This window comes from Mandrillus leucophaeus, unplaced genomic scaffold (assembly GCF_000951045.1).
Source record: "Mandrillus leucophaeus isolate KB7577 unplaced genomic scaffold, Mleu.le_1.0 Scaffold360, whole genome shotgun sequence".
NCBI classification, from domain to species: domain Eukaryota; kingdom Metazoa; phylum Chordata; class Mammalia; order Primates; family Cercopithecidae; genus Mandrillus; species Mandrillus leucophaeus.
Genome location: NW_012103810.1, coordinates 2460238 through 2481823, shown reverse-complemented (window position 1 = coordinate 2481823; position 21586 = coordinate 2460238). Strand labels below are relative to the sequence as shown.

The window sequence follows — 21586 nt, the reverse complement described above, 5'->3', positions numbered from 1 at the left end:
GTCCCAGCTACTCGGGAGGCTGAGGCAGGAGAATGGCGTAAACCCGGGAGGCGGAGCTTGCAGTGAGCTGAGATCCCGCCACTGCACTCCAGCCTGGGCGACAGAGCGAGACTCCGTCTTAAAAAAGAAAAAAAGAAAAAAAAAATGATTGGTTTCTCTGATGGAATAAAGATTTTTACTGAAAAGAAAAATGAATGGGGGGCCAAGTGCAGTGGCTCATGCCTGTAATCCCAGCACTCTGAGAGGCCAAGGTGGAAGTTCAAGACCAGCCTGGTCAACATGGTGAAACCTCATCTCTACTAAAAATGCAAAAATTAGGTGGGCATGGTGGTGCATGCCTGTAGTCCCAGCTACTCGGGAGGCTGAAGCAGGAGAGTCACTTGAACCCAGGAGGCAGAGGTTGCAGTGAACCAAGATTACGCCATTGCACTCTGATCTGGGTGACAGAGTGAGACATCATCTCAAAAAAAAAAAAAAAAAAAAAAAAGATGGGGGACAGCCTGTGTTACTATGTTTTATGTCTTATAGCTATGTGTCTACATTTAAAATTTTTATTATTAAATATTTCAGAACAGGGATAATCATTGGCAGTTTGACATCCTGTATAGCAAGGCCTGATATTCACTTGTATGGACCAGAAAGGCTGTACTGACAAACTGTTAAGATACTATATTTACATGCCAGTTGCAGCATAGTGCAGGAGGCTCACGCTACTGTGAGCCTCCTGAGTACACCCCTGCTACACCGGCTACCCAGTCTTTCTCCAACAACACCCAGCAACTGAACCTTTGAAACAGATACACCAGACCCTATAACTGTGCCTGCAAATTAGATAATCTCAATGAAATGAACACATTTCTAGAATAACACAAACTATGGAAACTCACTCAAGAATAATGAAAATCTGAATGAACCCATAATAAGAAAAAATACTGAATTGGAGCTGGGTGCAGTGGCTCATGCCTGTAATCCCAGCACTTTGAGAGGCCGAGGTGGGCGATCACCTGAGGTCAGGAGTTCAAGACCAGACTGGCCAACATAGTGAAACGCCATCTCTACTAAAAATACAAAAATTAGCTGGGTGTGGTGGCACATACTTGTAGTCCCAGCACTTTGGGAGACTGAGGCAGGAGAATCACTTGAACCCAGGAGGCAGAGGTTGCAGTGAGCTGAGATGGGGCCACTGCACTCCAGTCTGGGTGACAGAGTGAAACTCATCTCAAAAAAAAAAAAACCATCAAATTGGGAATTTGAAATTTGCCCCTGCCCCCACCCCCCTCAAAAAAGAAAAAAAGCTCAGATTCAGATGGCTTCGTGGTCAAGTCTACCAAAAGTTGAAATAAGAATTAATACCAGTGCTTCACAAATTCATGCCAAAAACTAGAAGGGAGGGAACACTTCCCAACTCATTCTGTGAGGGCAGATTTTCCCTAGTAGCAAGATAGAGAAAAATATCACAAGAAAAGCCCAGTACCTCATGTGAATTTAGCAAACACAGCAATTCTCAATGAAATACTAGCAAACCAGTTCCAGCCACATATAAAAAGGATTATACACCATAAACAAGTGGGATTCATCCCAAGTATGCAATATTGGCTTAAAATCTAAAAATCAATATATTATAATATATTAACAGAATAAAAGATGGAAACAACACAGTCATCTCAATAGATGCAGAAAACTCATTTGACAAAATGCAATATTCTTTCATGTTAAAAATAATAGACTAGGAAGAGAAGGGAACTTTTTCAGCCTGATTTTAAGTCCATTATGAAAAACCCATATCTAATATACGGGATGCTGAAAACTGATTCCTTCCTCCTAAGGTCAGGAACAAGACAAAGATGTTTGCTATATCCACTTATATTTAATATTATACTGGAGGTTGTAGCCAGTGTAATGTGTCAAGAAAAAAAAGGCATCCAGATTGGCATGGAAGAAGTAAAACAAGCTCTATCGTAAATTACTGATCTTGTATATAAGAAATCCTAAAGAATCCACAAATAAAGCTATTAGAACAAATAGATAAGCATGTTTGCAGGATACAAGATAAATACTCAAAAATCACGTGTTATTCTATACATTAGCAATGAACAATCCAAAAATGAAATCAGACCAGGCATGGTGGCTCCTGCCTGTAATCCCAGCACTTTGGGAGGCGAGGTAGGTGGATCACTTGAGGCCAGGAGTTCAAGACCAGCCTGGCCAACATGGTGAAACTCCATCTCTACTAAAAAGTACAAAAAATTAGCTGGGCATGGTGATGCGCGCCTGTATTCCCAGCAACTAGGGAGGCTGAGGCAGGAGAATCACTTGAACTTGGGAGGCAGAGGTTGCAGCGAGCCAAAATTGCACGACTGCACTCCAGCCTGGGTGACAGAGCGCGACTCTATCTCAAAAAAACAAAACAAAATACACAAACAGCAAAAAAAGATATCAATAACTCTATTTACAATAGAATCAAAAAATATTTAGAGATTTCTTAAAAAGAAATACAAGACTGAAAATTATAAAACATTGTTCAAGGAAATTTAAAAAGACGTACATGGGAAGAAAACACATATTCATGGATTGGAAGACTTAATATCGATAGATGCCGATACTCTTTAAGTTGAAGTACAGATTCAACAGATTCACTCTCCATCAAAATTCCAGCTGGCTTCTTTGCAGAAACTGACAAGTTGATCTTAATAATAATATGGAAATTCAGAGAACCCAGAATATCCAAAACAGTTTTTCAGATGATGAACAAAGTTGAAGGACTCACACTTCCTGGCTTCCAAAGTTACTACACAGCTACAGTCATCAAGATTGTGTGTAGTAATGGCATATGACAGGCTGTGTCTCCGCCGGATTCATATGTTGAAGCCCTAACCCCTAATGTGACTCTATTTAGGGATAATGCCTATAGGAAGGAGTTAACTAAAGTTAAACAATGTCATCAGGGTGGGGCCCTAATGTGATAGAACTGGTAATTTTATAAGAACAGAAATAGAGAGCTCTTTCTCTTCACATGCATATGCCAAGGAGAGGCCATGTGAAGACACAGAGAGATGGCAGACATCTCCAACCCGAGGAGAAAGCCCTCACCAGACAACAGTCAGGCCAGCACCTTATCTTGGATATTCCAGCTCCAGAACTGTCAAAAATAAATTTTTGTTGTTTAAGTTAATTAATTCCATATAAATAATTCAGAATGTTTCAGACGACTACATTTGTAAGACCTGAAACTATGCAACTCTTAGAAGAAAACAAGAGTAAATCTTTAAGACCTTGGATATGGCAATGGATTCTTAGAAGTAACATCAAATCCACAAGCAACAAAAGGAAAAATAAATTAATAGACCTCATCAAAATTAAAAACCTGTGTGCTTTACAAAAACATGTATCAAAAGTCAAGACCATCAGTCCAAATGTGGGGCTTAAGAAAGAAAATCAAGTCTGGGCACAGTTGTTCATGCTTGTAATCCCAGCACTTTTGGAGACCGAGACCAGAGGGTCACTTGAGGCTAGGAATTTGAGACCATCCTGGGAAACATAGTGAGACCCCATCTCTACAAAATTTTTTTGTAAACTTAGCCAGACATGGTGCTGCACACCTGTAGTCCTAGCTGCTCAGGAGCCTGAGGTGGGAAAATCACTTGGGCCCAGGATTTTGAGGCTGTGGTAAGCTATGGTTGTGCCATTGCACTCCAGCCTAGGCAACAGAGCAAGACTCTGTACATAAAAGAAGAAAAGAAAGTCAAAAGACAACCTACAAAATAGGAAAAAATATATCCAGTAAGAGATTCATCTAGAATATGTTAAAAACATGTTGGGAGCTGAAAAGGCCAAAGGGATCGTGACCAACTCAGCATTCCGCTGGAGGCTATATGATCAAACAGCAAACTGTTTATCATGAATGCAGGATGTTGGCAAACTGATACTGCCCTGCCACCAAAAGGTTGCTGAGGACCTCACTCCCTGGCCCTGGGATAGTTATCTGTTAAGAAATCTAGCGCCTATTGTTCGAAGAATGCAGTCTTACAAGCCCGCCAACACCCACCCCCTACCCACCTCCATTTCTTGCTATCTCTTTTGCCTAATAAATACGGAGGGCTGTGTAAAGCTCAGGGCCCTTGTCCACTAGAGGCAAGGTGCCCCCGACCCCTTCTTCCAAATACACTCTTTTGTCTCTTGTCTTTTATTCCCGCATTTGCCCCCCTTTATTCAGTCCCATAGGTCCATGTGGGTTACATAGTGGCACCCCAAACAGCAACAGGATTGGGTGCTCTACAAAAATACATCAATAATAAAAAAACAATTGGCATTTCATCAAAGAAAATATACAAATAGCCAACAAGCAAATGAAAAGATACTCAACATCTTGATCATCAGGAAATAAATAATGAAAACCACAATGAAATAGTACTTTATGGTTGGGCACAGTGGCTCATGCCTGTAATCCCATCACTTTGGGAGACTGAGGTGGGAGAATTGATTGAGTCCAGGAGTTTGAGACCAGTCTGGGCAACATGACGAGACCCTGTCTCTACAAAATATACAAAAAAAAAAAAAAAGAAAAAAAGCCAGGTGTGGTGGCATGCAACTGTAGTCCCAGCTACTTGGGAAGCTGAGATGGGAGAATTGGTCGAGGCTTCAGTGAGCTGTAATCATGTCACTGCACTCCAGCCTGGGCAACAAAGCAAGACCCTGTCTCAGAAGAAAGAAAGAAAGAAAAAAATATCACTTCACACCCACAATGACGGCTTGAAATTGGCGTTAACAAGGATATGGAGAAAGCAGAACCCTCGTCACTGCTGGTGGAATTACAAAGTTGTGGATCTGCTATGTAACAGTCTGATAGCTCCTCAAAATGATAAACATAAAGTTATTTGAACCAGCAGTTCCTTTCCTAGCTATACTCAAGAGAAAGGAGCATATGTCCATGCAAAAATTTTTACATAAATGTTCATAACAAGCATTGTTTCTAATACCAAAAATTGGAGACAACCCAATGACCATCAGCTGATTAATACAGATTCTTTGGCTACTCCTTGAAATTCTTACTTAGTAGATCTCTGTTGGAGCCTTGGTATCTGCAAGCACATGATGTGATTATCATTCTGGTGTTCTGGGAACCAATGTTAATATACCCTGCTCTACCCTTACCTTCTTGATTTTACTCTCCCAAGCCATGCCTACTATGGGATATAATTTCTTCCATACAACATGAAAGAAGCAGCCACCTTTCGCACTACTTAGGTATCTTTTTTATTTTTTTTTTTCTGAGACAGGGTCTCACTCTGTCACCCAGGCTGGAGTGCAGTGGTATGATCTTGGCTCACTGCAACCTCCAACTTCCAGTTTCAAGTGATTCTCCTGCCTCAGCCTCCCCAAGTAGTTGGGATTACAGACATGTGCCACCATGCCTGGCTAATTTTTTTTTTTTTTAATAGAGATGAGGTTTCCCCATGTTGGCCCATCTGGTCTTGAACTCCTGACTTCAAGTGATCCACCCACTTCGGCCTCCCAAAAGTGCTGGGATTACAGGCATGAGCCACTATGCCTGGCCAGGTATCTTTTTAAATCTTGTATGAAATTATGTCACTGTTCTGTTGACAAACATCTTGTGACTGCATTTTCTTTAAAGTCCAAATCTCTTGACATACCTATGATATCCACCATAATCTGAACTCAATTTACCTCTCCAGCTACATCACTCACTGTACTCTAATCACACTGACAATAGACAACTGTACTTACAAAATTACAGGTTTGGAAGTGGCAATACACAAATAACCATCAGCATCATGTATTTCTGGCAGGGTTGATTCTCATATATAAATTTATTCTTTGAGTTTATAAGTTTATAAAATGAAACTTCACAAATAGAGGAACTTTTTTTTTTTTTTTTTGAGATGGCATTTCACTCTTGTTGCCCAGGCTGGAGTGTGATGGCGTGATCTTGGCTCACTGCAACCTCCGCCTCCTGGATCAAGTGCTTCTCCTGCCTCAGCCTCCCCGGTAGCTGGGATTACAGGCATGTGCCACCACGCCAGGCTAATTTTGTATTTTTAGCAGAGGCGGGGTTTCTCTATGTTGATCAGGCTGGTCTGAAACTCCCGACCTCAGGGTCCACCCGCCTTGGCCTCCCAAAGTGCTGGGATTACAGGCATGAGCCACCGCGCCCAGCCATAGAGGAACTTTTATGTTTATTCTTCAAATGTATTTCCAGTATTTTCTCATGTAGTACCCTCTGTTTTAAGAAAAAAAAAAAAAGTCCCCCTACCCCCTACCCCTCAGTTCTCCCCATATTTGCCTCTTGAAATTTTTTTTATACCCAGGCTTATAGTGATGTTGTCAAAGAAGAATTCAGTCCATTTGTGCTCTGTAACAGCAGTCCCTAACCTTTTTGACACAAGGGACCAGTATCGTGGAAGACAGTTTTTCCACAGACCGGGGCAGGGATGGTTTCAGGATGATCCAAGCTCCTTAAATTTATTGTGTACTTTATTTTGTATATATATGTGTGTGTGTGTGTATGTATGTGTACATATATATGTGTGTGTGTGTATATATATGTTTTTTTTTTTTTGAGACAGGGTCTCACTCTGTTGCCCAGGCTGGAGTGCAGTGGCGGATCTCAGATCACTGCTCTATAAGTCTTCTCAGAGTTAATCACTATTCCTGCTAATATCCCCTTGTACTTTGTTTGTACCTATTAGAATGTTTATCAATACGTAACATTAAAATTCTCTACTCACCCTGGACTTAGCACAATCTGATTTGTATTACAGTTAATTGTATATTAATATTTATCTACCATTCCGTCTAGATTTTGACCTTTCTTCTTGAAGTCATGAAATGATTCCATTTATTTTTGAGTAATTCTACCTTCCTAATTATTTATTCTGCCAGCTCTTAGCACAAAGAGTTATACATGTTAGAAGCTCAAAAATGTCTCTTGAGTAGAAATAAATTGAAAAGGCAACTGAAAGCAGATACAAACTGTAGATGAAGAAAACTGCTTTTGAAACTAGTTACCACCATGTATTAAGTAAAGTCAACAGCAGAAAAAGTGTCCCATTATATGTCTTTTTTTATGGTGCTTTAAAAGCTTATAATCCTAGACATAGTCATGCAGATTCATATATACTCCATACAGAAACCAAGATTATAAATACTAATTCAATGAATAAAATGCAAATTACATATCAACAAATACAAATGGTAAACAAACTCACTTAATGGTTAAGGAAGCAATGGTTTCATTCCCAACAAAGAACTAAACACTTAGGTAGTTTTGAAGAAATGAGAAGATGCAAAGTTTCTACAGAAGTAAAAACATAATGAAGATCAGAGAACCTCTTAATTATGATTTTATTATCAAAGTGAGAAGGGCATGAGGAAACCATTACATCTTTTGTGATGAATTTCATGGAGAAAAATTTTTTTTTTCTTTTTGAGACAGAGTCATGCAATCTCGGCTCACTGCAACCTCCTCCTCCCAGGTTCAAGTGATTCTCCTGCCTCAGTCTCCTGACTAGCTGGGATTACAAGTACATACCACCTTGTTCAGCTAATTTTTGTATTTTTGGTAGATACGGGTTTTCACCATGTTGGTCAGGCTGGTCTCGAACTCCTGACCTTAGGTGATCCACCCACCATGGCCTCCCAAAGTTCTGGGATTACAGACGTGAGCCAGTCAGCCTGGCTAAGAAAATGGATTTTAAGGGGATTCCAAATGCCTAGTAAAAGACTGATTAAGTACTTGCAGAAGAATGTTTCTAGTATCAAGATAAGGAGGTATAATGGAAAGGACATAACTTTTGACATCTGGTGACTTTAGTTCCCAATCTCACCTTTACCACTCAGAAACTGTAACATTATTGATAATTAATACTACAAGTGGAATATAGAAGTTAAAAAAATGAATGTTATCTCATGAGCTACACCAGAGTAGTCCAAAGGGTATCCATATTTTTATAAAAAGAAAGAACAAAAACCTGATGTATAAGGATAAATAATTATTTCAGAGACTAGTACCTCCTTAATACATATTCTCCCCTTGAAATCTCTACTTTTAAGCTGGGCACATTGCCTGTTAGAACAGATAGATCTAGCATTCTTTGCAATTGAGTGTGACCACATGACTATATTCTGGCAAATAACATGCAAACAGAAGTATTCTCTGAAACCTTTCAGGAAATTTCTTAAAGGACATCAGACATATACCCTTTGCCCCTTCCCACTTTATCTCTTTATTCTGTTGCTTGGAACATGGATGTGATCGCCAGAGCTCCATATTAAACTATGAGAGTAAAGGCCTCATCATCAAGACTGTGAGGCTGAAACCTGCAAGCCGCCTAATTCCTAGACTTTGAGATAACCACTATACCTGCCCTATGTTGACTACCTCTGGACTTTAAACTTTGTCTTATTTAAGCCACTATGCTTTTGGGTATGTTTAACTCATGTAATGATTATGGTTTATTTTCTAAATCAGACTCATCTTCCTTGTTGATACTCCCAAAAAAGCAACAGTGACATTTTATCTACCAAAAAGTTGTTTTCCTAATACTAAATTCTATAATTTTCCTATACATTTCCTTATTTAATAGTTGTTGAATCTTAAGTTGGGGTCAGGTGTGGTGGCTCACACCTGTAATCCCAGTACTTTGGGAGACTGAGGTGGGCGGATCGCTTGAGGTCAGGAATTTGAGACCAGCCTGGCAAACATGGCGAAACCCTGTCTCTACCAAAAAATACAAAAATTAGCCAGGCATGGTGGCATGTACCTGTAATCCCAGCTACCAGGGAGACTGAGGCACAAGAATCATGCCACTGAGCCGAGATCATGCCACTGCACCCTAGCCTGGATGACAGAGTGAGACTCTGTCTCAAAAAAGAAAATAATAATATTGGTTGGAGGAGAATGGTAAAGTGAATTGAAGAATACAGGCTGTAGAGTCAGACAGACTTGGATTCAAATTCTCATTTTCTCACTTATTAGCTATATAATTTGGAACAAAGTTCTTAACCACTCTCGAATCTTGATGTTGTTGAGATAATAGATCTAAAATATCTGGTACATAGTAGGTTCCCAATAAATATTCCTTTTTTTTTCTCAATTGAATTTTAAGATCCAGTTCAAATACTATTCCCTCAAACATATTTCTTTAATTTCCTACCTAGAAATTGCTGTGGACTGAATGTGCACTCCCCACCAACTTCATATATTGAAGCCCTAACCCTAAAAATGACTGTAGTTAGAGATAGGGTCTTCAAGGAAGTAGTTGAAATTAAATGAGGTCGTAAGAGTCAGGCCCTAATCTAATAGGATGGGTGAATTTATAAGAAGAGAAAGAAATACCAGGTGTGCCCATGCAAGCAGAAAAAGCCATGTGAGAAAACAGAAAAAGGCATCCATTTCCAAGCCAAAAAGAAAGGACTCGCCATAAACCAACCAATCCTATTGGCACCTTGATCTTGGACTTCTAGCCTCCAGAACTGTGAGAAAATAAATTTCTATTGTTTAAGACACCCAATCTGTGGTACTTTGTAATGGAAGCCCTATCAGACTAATAAAGAAATCCTCAAAACATACTCATTATGTCTCTCCTTATATCACTTTTTTAAAGTTACTTTGGTTTTTCTTAAGAAGTTACCTTGTGGCTGGTTGCGGTGGCTCATGCCTATAATCCCAGTACTTTGGGAGGCCGAGGCAGGTGGATCACCTGAGATCAGGAGTTCGGGACCATCCTGAACAACATGGAGAAACCCCATTTCTAAAATACAAAATTAGCCGGGCATGGTGGTGGGCGCTTGTAATCCCAACTACTCGGGAGGCTGAGGCAGGAGAATCGCTTGAACCCGGGAGACGGAGGTTGCGGTGAGCCGAGATTGCGCCATTGCACTCCAGCCTGGGCAACAAGAGCGAAACTCCATCTCAAAAAAACAAAAAAGTTATCTTGTAATTATATGTCTATAATTACTATAATCTAATACTGTAGTATTAGATCCTCAAAAACAGGAATCATGTTTTATGAATTTGTATCTTCCTTCCATAGCACCCAAAACAATATATTGAACTTCTGTGTTATTTGTTTTTGTTTCTTTGGGTTTTTTGTTTGTTTGTTTGCTTGGTTGTTTTTTGAGACATAGTCTCGCTCTGTTGCCCAGGCTGAAGTGCAGTGGCACGATCTCAGCTCACTGCAACCTCTGCCTCCCAGGTTCAAACGATTCTCCTGCCTCAGTCTACCCAGTAGCTAGGATTACAGGTGCCCGCCACCACACCCAGCTAATTTTTGTTATTTTTGGTAGAGACAGTGTTTCACCATGTTAGCCAGGCTGGTCTCTAACCCCTGACCTCATGATCCATCCGCCTCGGCCTCCCAAAGTGCCGGGATCACAGGCGTGAGCCACTGCGCCCGTTCCTTTGGTTTTTTTGTTTTGTTTTGTTTTTTTGAGACAGAGTCGCACTCTGTCACCCAGGCTGGAGTGCAATGGTGCGATCTTGGCTCATTGCTACCTCCGCCTCCTGCCTCAGCATCCCGGGTAGATGGGATTACAGGTGTGCATCACTATGCCTGGCTAATTTTTGTATTTTTAATACAGACAGGTTTTCACCCTGTTGGCCAGACTGGTCTTGAACTCCTGACCTCAAGTGATCCACCTGCTTTGGCCATCCAAAGTGCTGGGATTACAGGTGTGAGCCACCACGCCCAGCCCTCTGGTACTTATTTTTTTAGATGGACATTCAGAAATCGAGGCTGGGCACAGTGGCTCATCCCTGTAATCTGAGCACTTTGGGAGGCTGAGGAGAGAAGATAGATTGCTTGAGCCCAGGATTTGGAGACCAACATGGGCAACATAGTGAGAACCTGGCTCTTAAAAAAAATAAAAATAAAAATTACAAAATTAGCTGGACGTGGTGGCACATACCTCTAGTTCCAGCTAGGAACTAGCCTGCGGTGGGAAGATCACTGGAGCCCAGGGGCTTGAGGTTGCAGTGAGCTAAGATCACGCTACTGTACTCCAGACTGGATGAAAGAATGAGACCCTGTCTCTTTGATATTAATAATAAGTTGAACATGCAAAAATGGGTTCTTAGTTGTTAATGTTAATCAGAAGTAAGACTTTCTAATCATCTTTATATGGAGATTAAATATGGTTAAGGAGATACATATAGGTGCCAAATTGACAAGAGGTAGACTGTGACTGTTAGTTTTATGTGTCAACGTGGTAAGGTTATAGTATGCAGTTATTTAACCAAATACTAATCTAAGTGTTGCTGTGAACATACCTTGTAGATATGGTTAACATCTACAGTCAGTAGACTAGTGTATATATGAGATTATCCTTGATACACTGAGTTGGCCTCTTCCAGTCAGTTTAAAGTCCAAGCAAAACTGATGTTTCCGTGAAGAAGAAGAAACACTGCCTCAGTACCATAAGAACTCTTGCCCAAGAGAGAACAGCTTACCAGTATTATCTACACATTTTACACTTGCCAGCTTCCAAAATTTTGTGAGCCACTTTTTTGAAACAAGTCTGTCAATATTTATAGTCATCTGCTTCTGTTTCTCTGGATAACCCTGACTGATACAAGTGCCTTTTACTTACTGTGCTTACCAGTTCTAGAATTTCCATTTTATTCCTTTTTGAAATGTTTCCTTATTGAGATTCTGTATTTGCTGAGTCATTGTTACCATATTTTTGTTTATTTCTCTGTGCTTTATTTCCCTTACAATACTTTCTTTGAAGTCTTTGCTAAATGTCAGACTTCTGGGAATACTCAATTACTCAGTTTATTTTTTAATTAATTAATTAATTAACTAATTTTTGGAGACAGGGTCTTGCTCAGTCACCCAGGCTGGAGTATAGTGGCAAGATCATTGCTCACTGCAGCCTCAAACTCATGGGCTCAAGTGATCCTCCTGCCTCAGCCTCCTGAGTAGCTAGCACTATAGGTGCAAGCCACCACACCTGGACACCTGGCCTTTTTTTTTTTTTTTTTTTGTGGAAACCAGGTCTCCACCATCCTGGCTAATATAGTGAAACCCTGTCTCTACTAAAAATACAAAAAATTAGCCGGGCGTGATGGCGGGTGCCTGTAGTCTCTGCTGCTTAGGAGGCAGGAGAATGGCGTGAACCCGGGAGGTGGAGCTTGCAGTGAGCTGAGATCATGCCACTGCACTTCAGCCTGGGTGACAGAGCAAGACTCTGTCTCAAAAAAAAAAAAAAAAGAAACTGGGTCTCCCAATAGGAATGCTTTTACACTATTGGTGGGAATGTAAATTAGTTCAACCTTTTTGGAAAACAGTGGGGCAATTCCTCAAAGACCTAGAACTAGAAATACCATTTGACCCAGCAATTCCATTACTGGGTATATGCCCAGAGGAATATAAATCATTCTATTATGAAGATAAATGCATGCATATATTCATTGCAGCACTGTTTACAATAGCAAAGACACGGAATGAACCCATATGCCCATCAGTGATAGACTGGATAAAGAAAATGTGGTACATATACACCATGGTATACTATGCAACCATAAAAGGGAACGAGATCATGTCCTTTGCAGGGACACGGATGGAGCTGGAAGCCGTTATCCTCAGCAGACTAACACAGGAACAGAAAACTGAACACCACGTGTTCTCACTTATAAGTGGGAGCTGAACAAAGAGCACATGGACACAGGGAGGGGAACAACACACACTGGGGCTTGCTGGTGGGGGTCATGGGGAGGGAGAGCATCAGGATAAATAGCTAATCCATGTGGGGCTTAATACCTAGGTGATGGGTTGATAGGTGCAGCAAACCACCATGGCACATGTGCACCTATGTTACGAACCTGCATGTCTTACATGTATCCTGGAACTTAAAAAAGATGTTACATACATATAACAATTTCCAAGGTATCAGAAAGCAAAAAAGCAAAATAAAGACCAGGGTTGATAGCATGTTATCATTTGTGTAATATTAGAGTATGGAGAGGGGGACAGTACACACACAAACACAGCACCCAGAGATTTGAATGATTAATACACAATATACCTTTGAAAAGAAACACGAAAACTAGGTATCTGGGGTTCATGGGAGCAAGGAAACTTTCACTCTGTACTGTTTAGTACCTTTTGAATTTAAAAGGGTCTTTAGGCCGGGCGCAGGGGCTCACGCCTGTATTCCCAGCACTTTGGGAGGCCAAGGCAGGTGGATCACCTGAGGTCAGGAGACTGAGACCAGCCTGGCCAACATAGTGAAACCCTGTCTCCACCAAAAATACAAAAATTAGCCAGGCATGGTAGTGCACGCCTGTAATACTAACTACTTGGGAGGCTGAGACAGGATAATCACTTGAACCCCGGAGGTGGAAGTTGCAGTGAGCCAAGATTGCACCACTGCACTCCAGCCTGGGCAAACAGAGCCAGACTCCATCTCAAAAAAAAAAAAAAAAAAAGTGTTTAATGTATTTTTATTAGAAAAATAAAATTCTAGTAAAAACATAAAAGAAACTGGGTATCTCTGTGTTGCTGAGGCTGGTCTTGAAATTCTGGCCTCAAGTGAAACTCCCACCTCCCACCTTGGCCTCCCAATGTGCTGGGATTACAGACATGAGCCACCACACCCAGCCCCAGATAACAGTTTCAGTTTACTCAGTTTACTGTTTTTGTTTATTTGCATGCGTTGTAATTTGTTGTTGAAAAGTGACATTTTAGATAACATATTGTAGGAAAGTCTGGATATCCAGGCATCCAGCCTGGGGAAACAACTTTTCCCCTTGAAAGTTGTTCTTTGTTTGTGTGTGTGGGTTTAGCTGTTTGCCTATACTAAGTGTCTTAATCCATTTTGTGCTCCTATAACCGAATACCTGAAACTGGGTAATTTATAATTTATAATGAAAATAAATTTTTGTCTCACAATTCTGGAGGCTGGGAAGTCCAAGATCAATTGGCTCTCATCTGGTGAGAGTCTTCTTGCTGCATCATCCTATGGTGGAAGTCATCACATGGTGGAAGCTCAAAGAGAAGGCCATACTCATTCTTTTGTAATGAACCTACCACTCCTGCAATAACAGCATAATCCATTCATGAGGGCGGAACCCTCATGGCCTAATCAGCTCTTAAAGGTCCCACCTCTTAATGTTGTTATAATGACAGTTACATTTAAACATGAATTTGGAAGGGTGCAGACATGCAAACCATAGCACTAAACTAAATCTATGAATTCTCCCATGCAATATGTGTCTACTGAAGTCTCTGTTCTGTTAGGGTTTTTTCTTTGTTTTTATTCTTAAACCCGGTTTCCCAAGGTTCTCCTTGGTGTGTATATAGCTTAGTGTTCAGCCAAACATTAATTAAACATTTGGCTCAAACACTATGAGCCAGTAAGACTTTCTCTCTCTACTAATGGATCACTGTGTGTACTGGGGAGTGCGTGCAAAGTCCAGCTGTTGTATGTCTTCACTGGCTTTTACATTCTGCAAGACCCTCTTGAACCTTCTTGCTTATCCACTGTGTATGTGGTCAGGATCCATCAGCCTAGAATGTTTGGGTGTCTTGGGTCTATCTTCCAAGTCTTTGATGCAAATCCTTGCAGCCTCTGGTCCACTTGGGATATGTAGAGAGCTTATAAAACCCCCTAGGGCTGTGTCATCCCTGGGAAATTCCTGTTAAATCCCACCTAGTTTGCCAATCCATTGCTTGTCCTAAACAAAAGGCAACATAAGGCAAGCAGAGCTACCTTCTATCCATGTTTGCTTGCCACTGAGATCACCTGTTTAAACTGATAATGGCTCTAAGTGAAGTAAGCCTGCTTTGGCCATGGCAGCAAGGCTGTTCATTTTCATGTCCCGCCCCAACCTACTTGAACTTCACTTACAACAGAACTGGAGTGGTGGAATGGGAGTCGTTCCAGGCAAGAACAACAAAAAAATTGTTGTTCTTACCTGAAATTCAGTGATCTTCATGAATAAGCATTTCTCTGATTGTGGTATATGCCTTTAATTTTATTTCTAGAGTGACAAATTTTTGGTTTTGACAGTTTTCTTCTACCTTTATAGTTTCTTCTTGGGAAGAGAATGTGTCAACTTCACTCCATCATGCTGAAGTAAATCTTCATCTCTTAATTTTCTCTCTCAAAAATATCCTGAGGATTCCCTCTGGAGTCTGATAAGTAATTGTAGTATCTGGTTTCTATGGTTGGATGATTCAGGATTCCAAGAATAATAGTTACTTTTTAGATCTCTAAAGAAGAAGTGACAACCACATGAATGAAAAGATGCTTCTTAAATCATGGAGAATCGGGACTTACTATCACTGTATTTTGAAACTGTTTCAGCCTTACTTTATAACTGATTTAGTATATTTTTCTTTTAATTTCAGATTTCAGTGAAGTTCCTTATGACTTCCCCTGAAATTGCTTCCTTATCATGGGGGCAAATGAAAGTAAAAGGCTCTAATACAACCTATAAGGACTGCAAAGTATGGCCAGGGGGCAGTCGGACTTGGGATTGGAGAGAAACAGGAACTGAGGTAAGATATTAGTCTTTGGTTGACACTACATGAGGCTGGCCAAGTGATTTCCAACCTCTTAAGCTGCAATGACTAAGTGAAAAACTATTTCTCTTGTGTCTTTTTGAGATGTAATTCATATACCATTAAATTCACCCTTTTAAAGTATGCAATTCAATGGACTTCTTACATTCAATGCCCCTGTAGTGACATTATAGTGACTTATATTCATAAACTTGTACAACAGTTACCAGTGTTAGTTCCAGAATATATTTATCACCTCAGAAAGGAACCACATAACCACTACCAGTCAGTGCCCATTCACTACCACCCCAAGCCCCTAGCAATGATTAATCTACTTTCTGTTGTTATAGATATGCCTATTCTGGATGTTTTCTATAAATGACATCATTCAGATATCTTAGGTGTGTTCCTAGGAATGGATTTCTGGGTTATATAGTGTTTAACCTTTTGAGGTACTGCCAGACTATCTTCCAAGGCACCTGCACCATTTTACATCTCCACTAGGAATATAGGAAGGTTCCAGTTTTTCCACATTCCTCCTCAACACATTGTTCTTTTCATTGTTTTGTTTTTATTAGAACCATCCTATTAGGTGTGACTCACAATCATGGCAGAAGGCAAGGAGGAGCAAGTCACATCTTACATGGTTGGTGGCAGGCAAAGAGAGCTTGTGCAGAGAAACTCTTCGTTTTTAAAACCATTAGATCTCATGAGACTCATTCACTATCACGAGAGCAGCACAGGAAAGACCCACTCCCATAATTCAATCACCTCCCACTGAGTTCCTCCCACAACATGCAGGAATTGTGGGAGTTACAATTCAAGACGAGATTTGGGTGGGGACACAGCTAAACCATATCAGCCCTCTTCCAGTTTGTAGACAGCCAACTTCTCTTTGTGTCCTTACGTGGTGGAAAGAGAGGTAGCTAGCTTTTGAGCTTCTTATAAGGGCACTCATCTCATTCATGAGGGCTCCACCCTTAGGACCCAGTTACCTCCTGTAGGTCCCACCTCTAAATAATATCACATTGGGATTAGAGTTTCAAGGTATACATTTTTAAGGGACAATTGTATTAAGTCCATTGCAGCAATTTTTTTTTTTTTTACAGTTTTTTTCTTTCTTTCTTTCTTTCTTTTTTTTTTTGGAGACAGTCTCCCTCTGTCATCCAGGCTAGAGTGCAGTGGTGAGATCATGGCTCACTGCAGTCTACACCACCTGGGTGAAAAGGATCTTCCTCCCTCAGCCACCTGAGTAGCAAGGACCACAGGCATGCAGTCACACCTGGCTTATTATTTTAGTTTTTATAGAGATGAGGTCTTACTACATTGCCCAGGCTGGTCTTGAACTCCTGACCCCAAGAAATCCTCCCACCTTGGCCTCCCAAAATGCTGAGATTACAGGCATGAGCCGTCATGCCCAGCCAAATTTTCTTGAATACACGTTTATTCATTGGGTATTTGCTCTTAGGACCATTTCCAGAGGCTTTAGGGGTTTTGTTGTTGTTGTTTTGGTGAGTTCTTGGTTTGAGTTTTTCTTTGTTGTTATTATTAATAATTTTCACATAGGAGTGAGTCAGTGGAGCTCATCATGATGTAATGATGGAAGTAGATCCTTCGTTTTTGAAGAATAGTTTGTTGGATATAGATTTCTTGATCAATAGTCTTTTTCTTTTCAATATGCCATCCCACCACCTTTTGGCTTCATTGGTTTCTAATGATAAATCAACCATTAGCATTATTAGAGCTCCCTTGGACTTGTTGAGTTGCTTCTTTCTAACTGCTTTCGAAACACATCATAGTAATTTAACTATGATATATCTAGGTATGGATTATCTTTGAGTTTGTCCTACTTGGAATTTATTGAGCTTCATGAAGATGTAGATTATTGTTTTTTTAAATCAAATTTGGGGGAGTTTAGAGCCATTATTTCTTCAAGTATTCTTTCTACTCCTATCTCCCTTTTCTTGTGACTCCCATTATGAATATATTGGTAGGCATTAGGGTGTCCTACAGGTCTCCGAGTCTGTATTCTTTGTCTTCATTTTTTTTTCTTTTCTTTGTCTTAGATTGGATAATTTCAATTGACCTATTTTCAATTTTGTTGATTCTTATCTGCTATTGAGCCTCTGTAGTGACATTTTTATTTCCATCATTATACTTTCTAACTCCAGAATTTCTTTTTCTTTTGTTTTTTTTGGCGGGGGATAGACTATTGCTCTGTCGCCACAGCTGGAGTGCCGTGGCACAATTTCGTCTCACTGCAACCTCCGCCCTGCCTTAGCCTCCTGTGTAGCTGGGATTACAGGTGCACTCCACCATGCCCAGCTCTTTCTGTATATTTAGTAGAGACAGAGTTTTACCATGTTGGCCAGGCTGGTCTCAAATTCCTGACCTCAAATGATCCACCCACTTCAGCCTCCCAAAGTGCTGGGTTTATAGGCGTGAGCCACCACACCTGGCCCAGAATTTCTGTTTGGTTGTTTTTAACAATTTATATTTCTTTATTGATATTTTTTATTTGGTCAGATATTGTTATACTTTCCTTTAGTTCTTTTGAACAGTGTTTCCTTTAGCTCCTATTACATATTTAAAATCACTGATTTAGAGTCTTTCTCTGTAAGTCCAGTGTTGGGGCTTCCTCTGGGATAGTTTCTACTGTCTGCTTCCCCCAATCCCCATATGGACCTGCCTTTCTTTTTCTTTCTTTATGTCTTTCTTTGTTGTTTTGTTTATATTTCTCAATTTTTTTGTTGAGAACTGGACATTTATATAATATAATGTGGCAACACTGGAAATCAACTCCCCCTTCTGATTCTGAGGGTTTGTCGTTGCTATTTTTTGCAGTTATTTGTTCCTATGTGGTTCTGTAAAGTCTGTAAAGTCTGTATTCTTTGTTTGTGGCTCATTTACCTTAGTGATGAGCTAATGATTTGACTGAGATTTCTTTACATTGCTGGAATCAGGTGTTTAGATTTACCCATGTGTCTACCAGTTGCCTTTCTTATTATTCCTTTTTGTAATTTAGATCTTTTGAGGTCAATTTCTTCTTTTAGAAAAATCAGTATCCAGCTGGGCATGGTAGTTCATGCCTATGATCACAGTACTTTGGGAGGACAAGGCGGGTAGCTCATTTTAGGCCAGGAGATTGATACCATCCTGGCCAACATGGTGAAACCCCGTTGTCTCCTCAACTTTGGGAGGCCGAGGTGGGCAGATCACCTGAGGTCGGGAGTTTGAGACCAACCTGACCAACATGGAGAAACCCCATCTCTACTAACAATGCAAAATTAGCCAGGTGTGGTGGCACATGCCTGTAATCCCAGCTACTTGGGAGTAGCTGGAGAATCGCTTGAACCCAGGAGGTTGAGGTTGCAGCGAGCCAAGATCGCGCCATTGCATTCCATCCTGGGCAACAAGAGTGAAACTCCGTCTTAAAAAAAAGAAATTAGTATCCTTTAGAAGTTCTTTCAATAAGGATTTCTTGGTGATCTCTCCCAGTTTTTATTTGTCTGAAAAAGTCTTCGTTTTTTAATTCTAATTTGTCTTGTATTCTAAGTTGACAATTTTTTTTTAGAACTTTATTTGTAGGAATCCTGAATAATCAGACTATGTCATTTGAGATCTGTCCCATAAAGGAAGATTCATATTTGCTTCTTTTCTGTATCCTGTGTTACTCTCAATCTGGGATCACTTTTACTTTTTTTTTTTTTTTTGAGACAGAGTCTCCCTCTGTCGCCCAGGCTGGAGTGCAGTGATGCGATCTCTGCTCACTGCAAGCTCCACCTTCCAGGTTCACGCCATTCTCCTGCCTCAGTCTCCTGAGTAGCTGGGACTACAGGTGCCCACCACCATATCCAGCTAATTGTTTTTGTATTTTTAGTAGAGACAGGGTTTCACTGTGTTAGCCAGGTCTCGATCTCCTGACCTTGTGATCCGCCCACCTCAGCCACCCAAAGTGCTGGGATTACAGGCGTGAGCCACCGCGCCAGGACCACTTTTAATTTTTTTGACGGCTTCCAAAACTAGGCTGATAGTGTAAATTTGAGCCCCAAACTGACGTGTGAGCAGGTTTGTGGTTATAAATTATCAGGGAAGACATTTTTCCCCTCTAGCGCCACGACTGAGCAGAAAGCTTTCCTCATCTTTTTCATTTACCAAGGGGTGGAATTTTTGGGTCTCAGAATGTGTGTAAGATGGAAGACTCTGAGAATGGCAGTGCCTCAGGGTAACTTTAATATCAGTTCACCATTTTGATTTCCAACTCCCCCTTCACTTTGGCCTCTGGGAATTTCCCTTTCCTTTCTGCAAGCTCAGTTACATATTTCAGAGGATGTTTATTTTTATCTGGCATTTTGTTTAAGGAAACTTTGTAGGTTGTATAGTCTATCACATTGTTCTTCATTGTAAACAGTTATGCCTACAAAGTTAAGCCCCACATAGAAAGAGAGCCCTAACACATACTCTTTGTGTATGCCTTGGTTTTGAACTGCATGCACTCATTGACGATCGTGACACCCAGTTTGGTTTGTTAGTTACTAACCTAGATCATAATGGATGGAATATACCTAGATTGGTAAAAAGAATAGAAGGGCATGGAGATATAGAAGGGACAGAATGAAAGAAAACTGAGGAATAAGAAGCCTTAAATCATGTAGCCTACTTGAACCAAATGGCTCCATCGGAGTGAAGTTGGAGAATGGGAAGAATAGGTGGTGGTGTGGTTAATAGAGCATCTATATATGCAGAACTGAGTTTATATTGTATTCAGTGAATAAGTCAGAACCACTGTAGCTAGTGTATTAGTCAGGGCTCTCCAGAAAAACAGAACTAGGAGGAGATACATATATGTAAAATAAGGTTTACTATGAGAAATTGACTTGTCCATGATCTGCTGTCTGCAAGTCTGAAGTCCTAAAAACCCCGGGAGCTGAAGGTTTAAATCCCAGTCCAAAAGCAGAAGAAATTGAGATGAGATGTCCCAGTTAAAGTGGTGAGGCAGAAAAAAAGAGGCAAATTCTCCTTCCTCTGCCTTCTGTTCTTTTCAGGCCCTCAATGGATTGGATGATGCCTACCAATACTGGGGAGGGTAGTCTACCGAGTCCACCAATTCAAATACTAATCTCCTCCATAGACATTCTCACAGACACACCCAGAAATAATATTTAATTTGGGCAGTCTGTTGTCCAGTTGAGCTGGCACATAAAATTAACCATCAAAGGTACTTATGTGGGACAGTTGATGTGTCTGACAAAGGTTATGCAGACTGTGGTTTAAGTTATACTGGAGCACAAACTTATATGGGTTCCACACTTGAGAGATTCGTTTCCCTTCAGAAATGGCTTTAGCACTGTATATTTCTATTTTTCCCACATGAGACCATATGAGTTAATCTTCATTCTTTTTTTTTTTTCTTGAGACACAGTCTTGCTCTGTCACCCAGGCTGGAGTGCAGGGCGCGATCTCGGCTCACTGCAACCTCCGCCTCCCAGGTTCAAGTGATTCTCCTATCTCAGCCTCCCAAGTAGCTGGGATTACAGGCGCCCACCATCATGCCTGGCTAATTTTTTTTGTATTTTCAGTAGAGATGGGGTTTCACCATGCTGGCCAGGCTGGTCTCAAACGCCTGACCTCAGATGATCCGCCTGCCTCGACATCCCAAAGTGCTGGGGTTACAAGTGTGAGCCACCGCATCTGGCCAACCTCATTCTTTATAGAAAGTTAAGCACAGAGAAGTTATATAACTTGTGTAGGCACAGAGCTAGAAACGTGTGAAAGCAAACAGTAAGCTCAGGTCAGACTGTAACTTTCTTTTTTTTTTTTTTTTTGAGACGAAGTCTCGCTCTATGGCCCAGGCTGGAGTGCAGTGGCCAGGTCTCAGCTCACTGCAAGCTCCGCCTCCCGGGTTTACGCCATTCTCCTGCCTCAGCCTCCCGAGTAGCTAGGAGTACAGGCGCCCGCCACCTCGCCCGGCTAGCTTTTTGTATTTTTTTTTAGTAGAGACGGGGTTTCACCGTGTTAGCCAGGATGGTCTCGATCTCCTGACCTCGTGATCCACCCGTCTC

At 40.9% G+C, this 21586-nt stretch overlaps 1 protein-coding gene across 4 annotated transcripts in view; it reads left to right on the top strand.

Moving 5' to 3' along the window:
• The window catches only part of AAMDC (adipogenesis associated, Mth938 domain containing), a 50455-nt gene that overhangs the window by 4481 nt on the left and 24388 nt on the right, over nucleotides 1-21586 (top strand). The window contains exons 1-2 of one of the 4 annotated variants that reach the window (XM_011989723.1): nucleotides 5522-5556; nucleotides 15372-15521. In XM_011989723.1, the coding sequence (XP_011845113.1) occupies nucleotides 5545-5556; nucleotides 15372-15521 (162 nt within the window). In that variant the 5' untranslated portion in view covers nucleotides 5522-5544. Of the gene's footprint in view, nucleotides 1-5521; nucleotides 5557-13916; nucleotides 14117-15371; nucleotides 15522-21586 lie in introns of those variants that run through there. The other 3 variants (XM_011989725.1, XM_011989722.1, XM_011989724.1) reach the window with 3 other exon arrangements.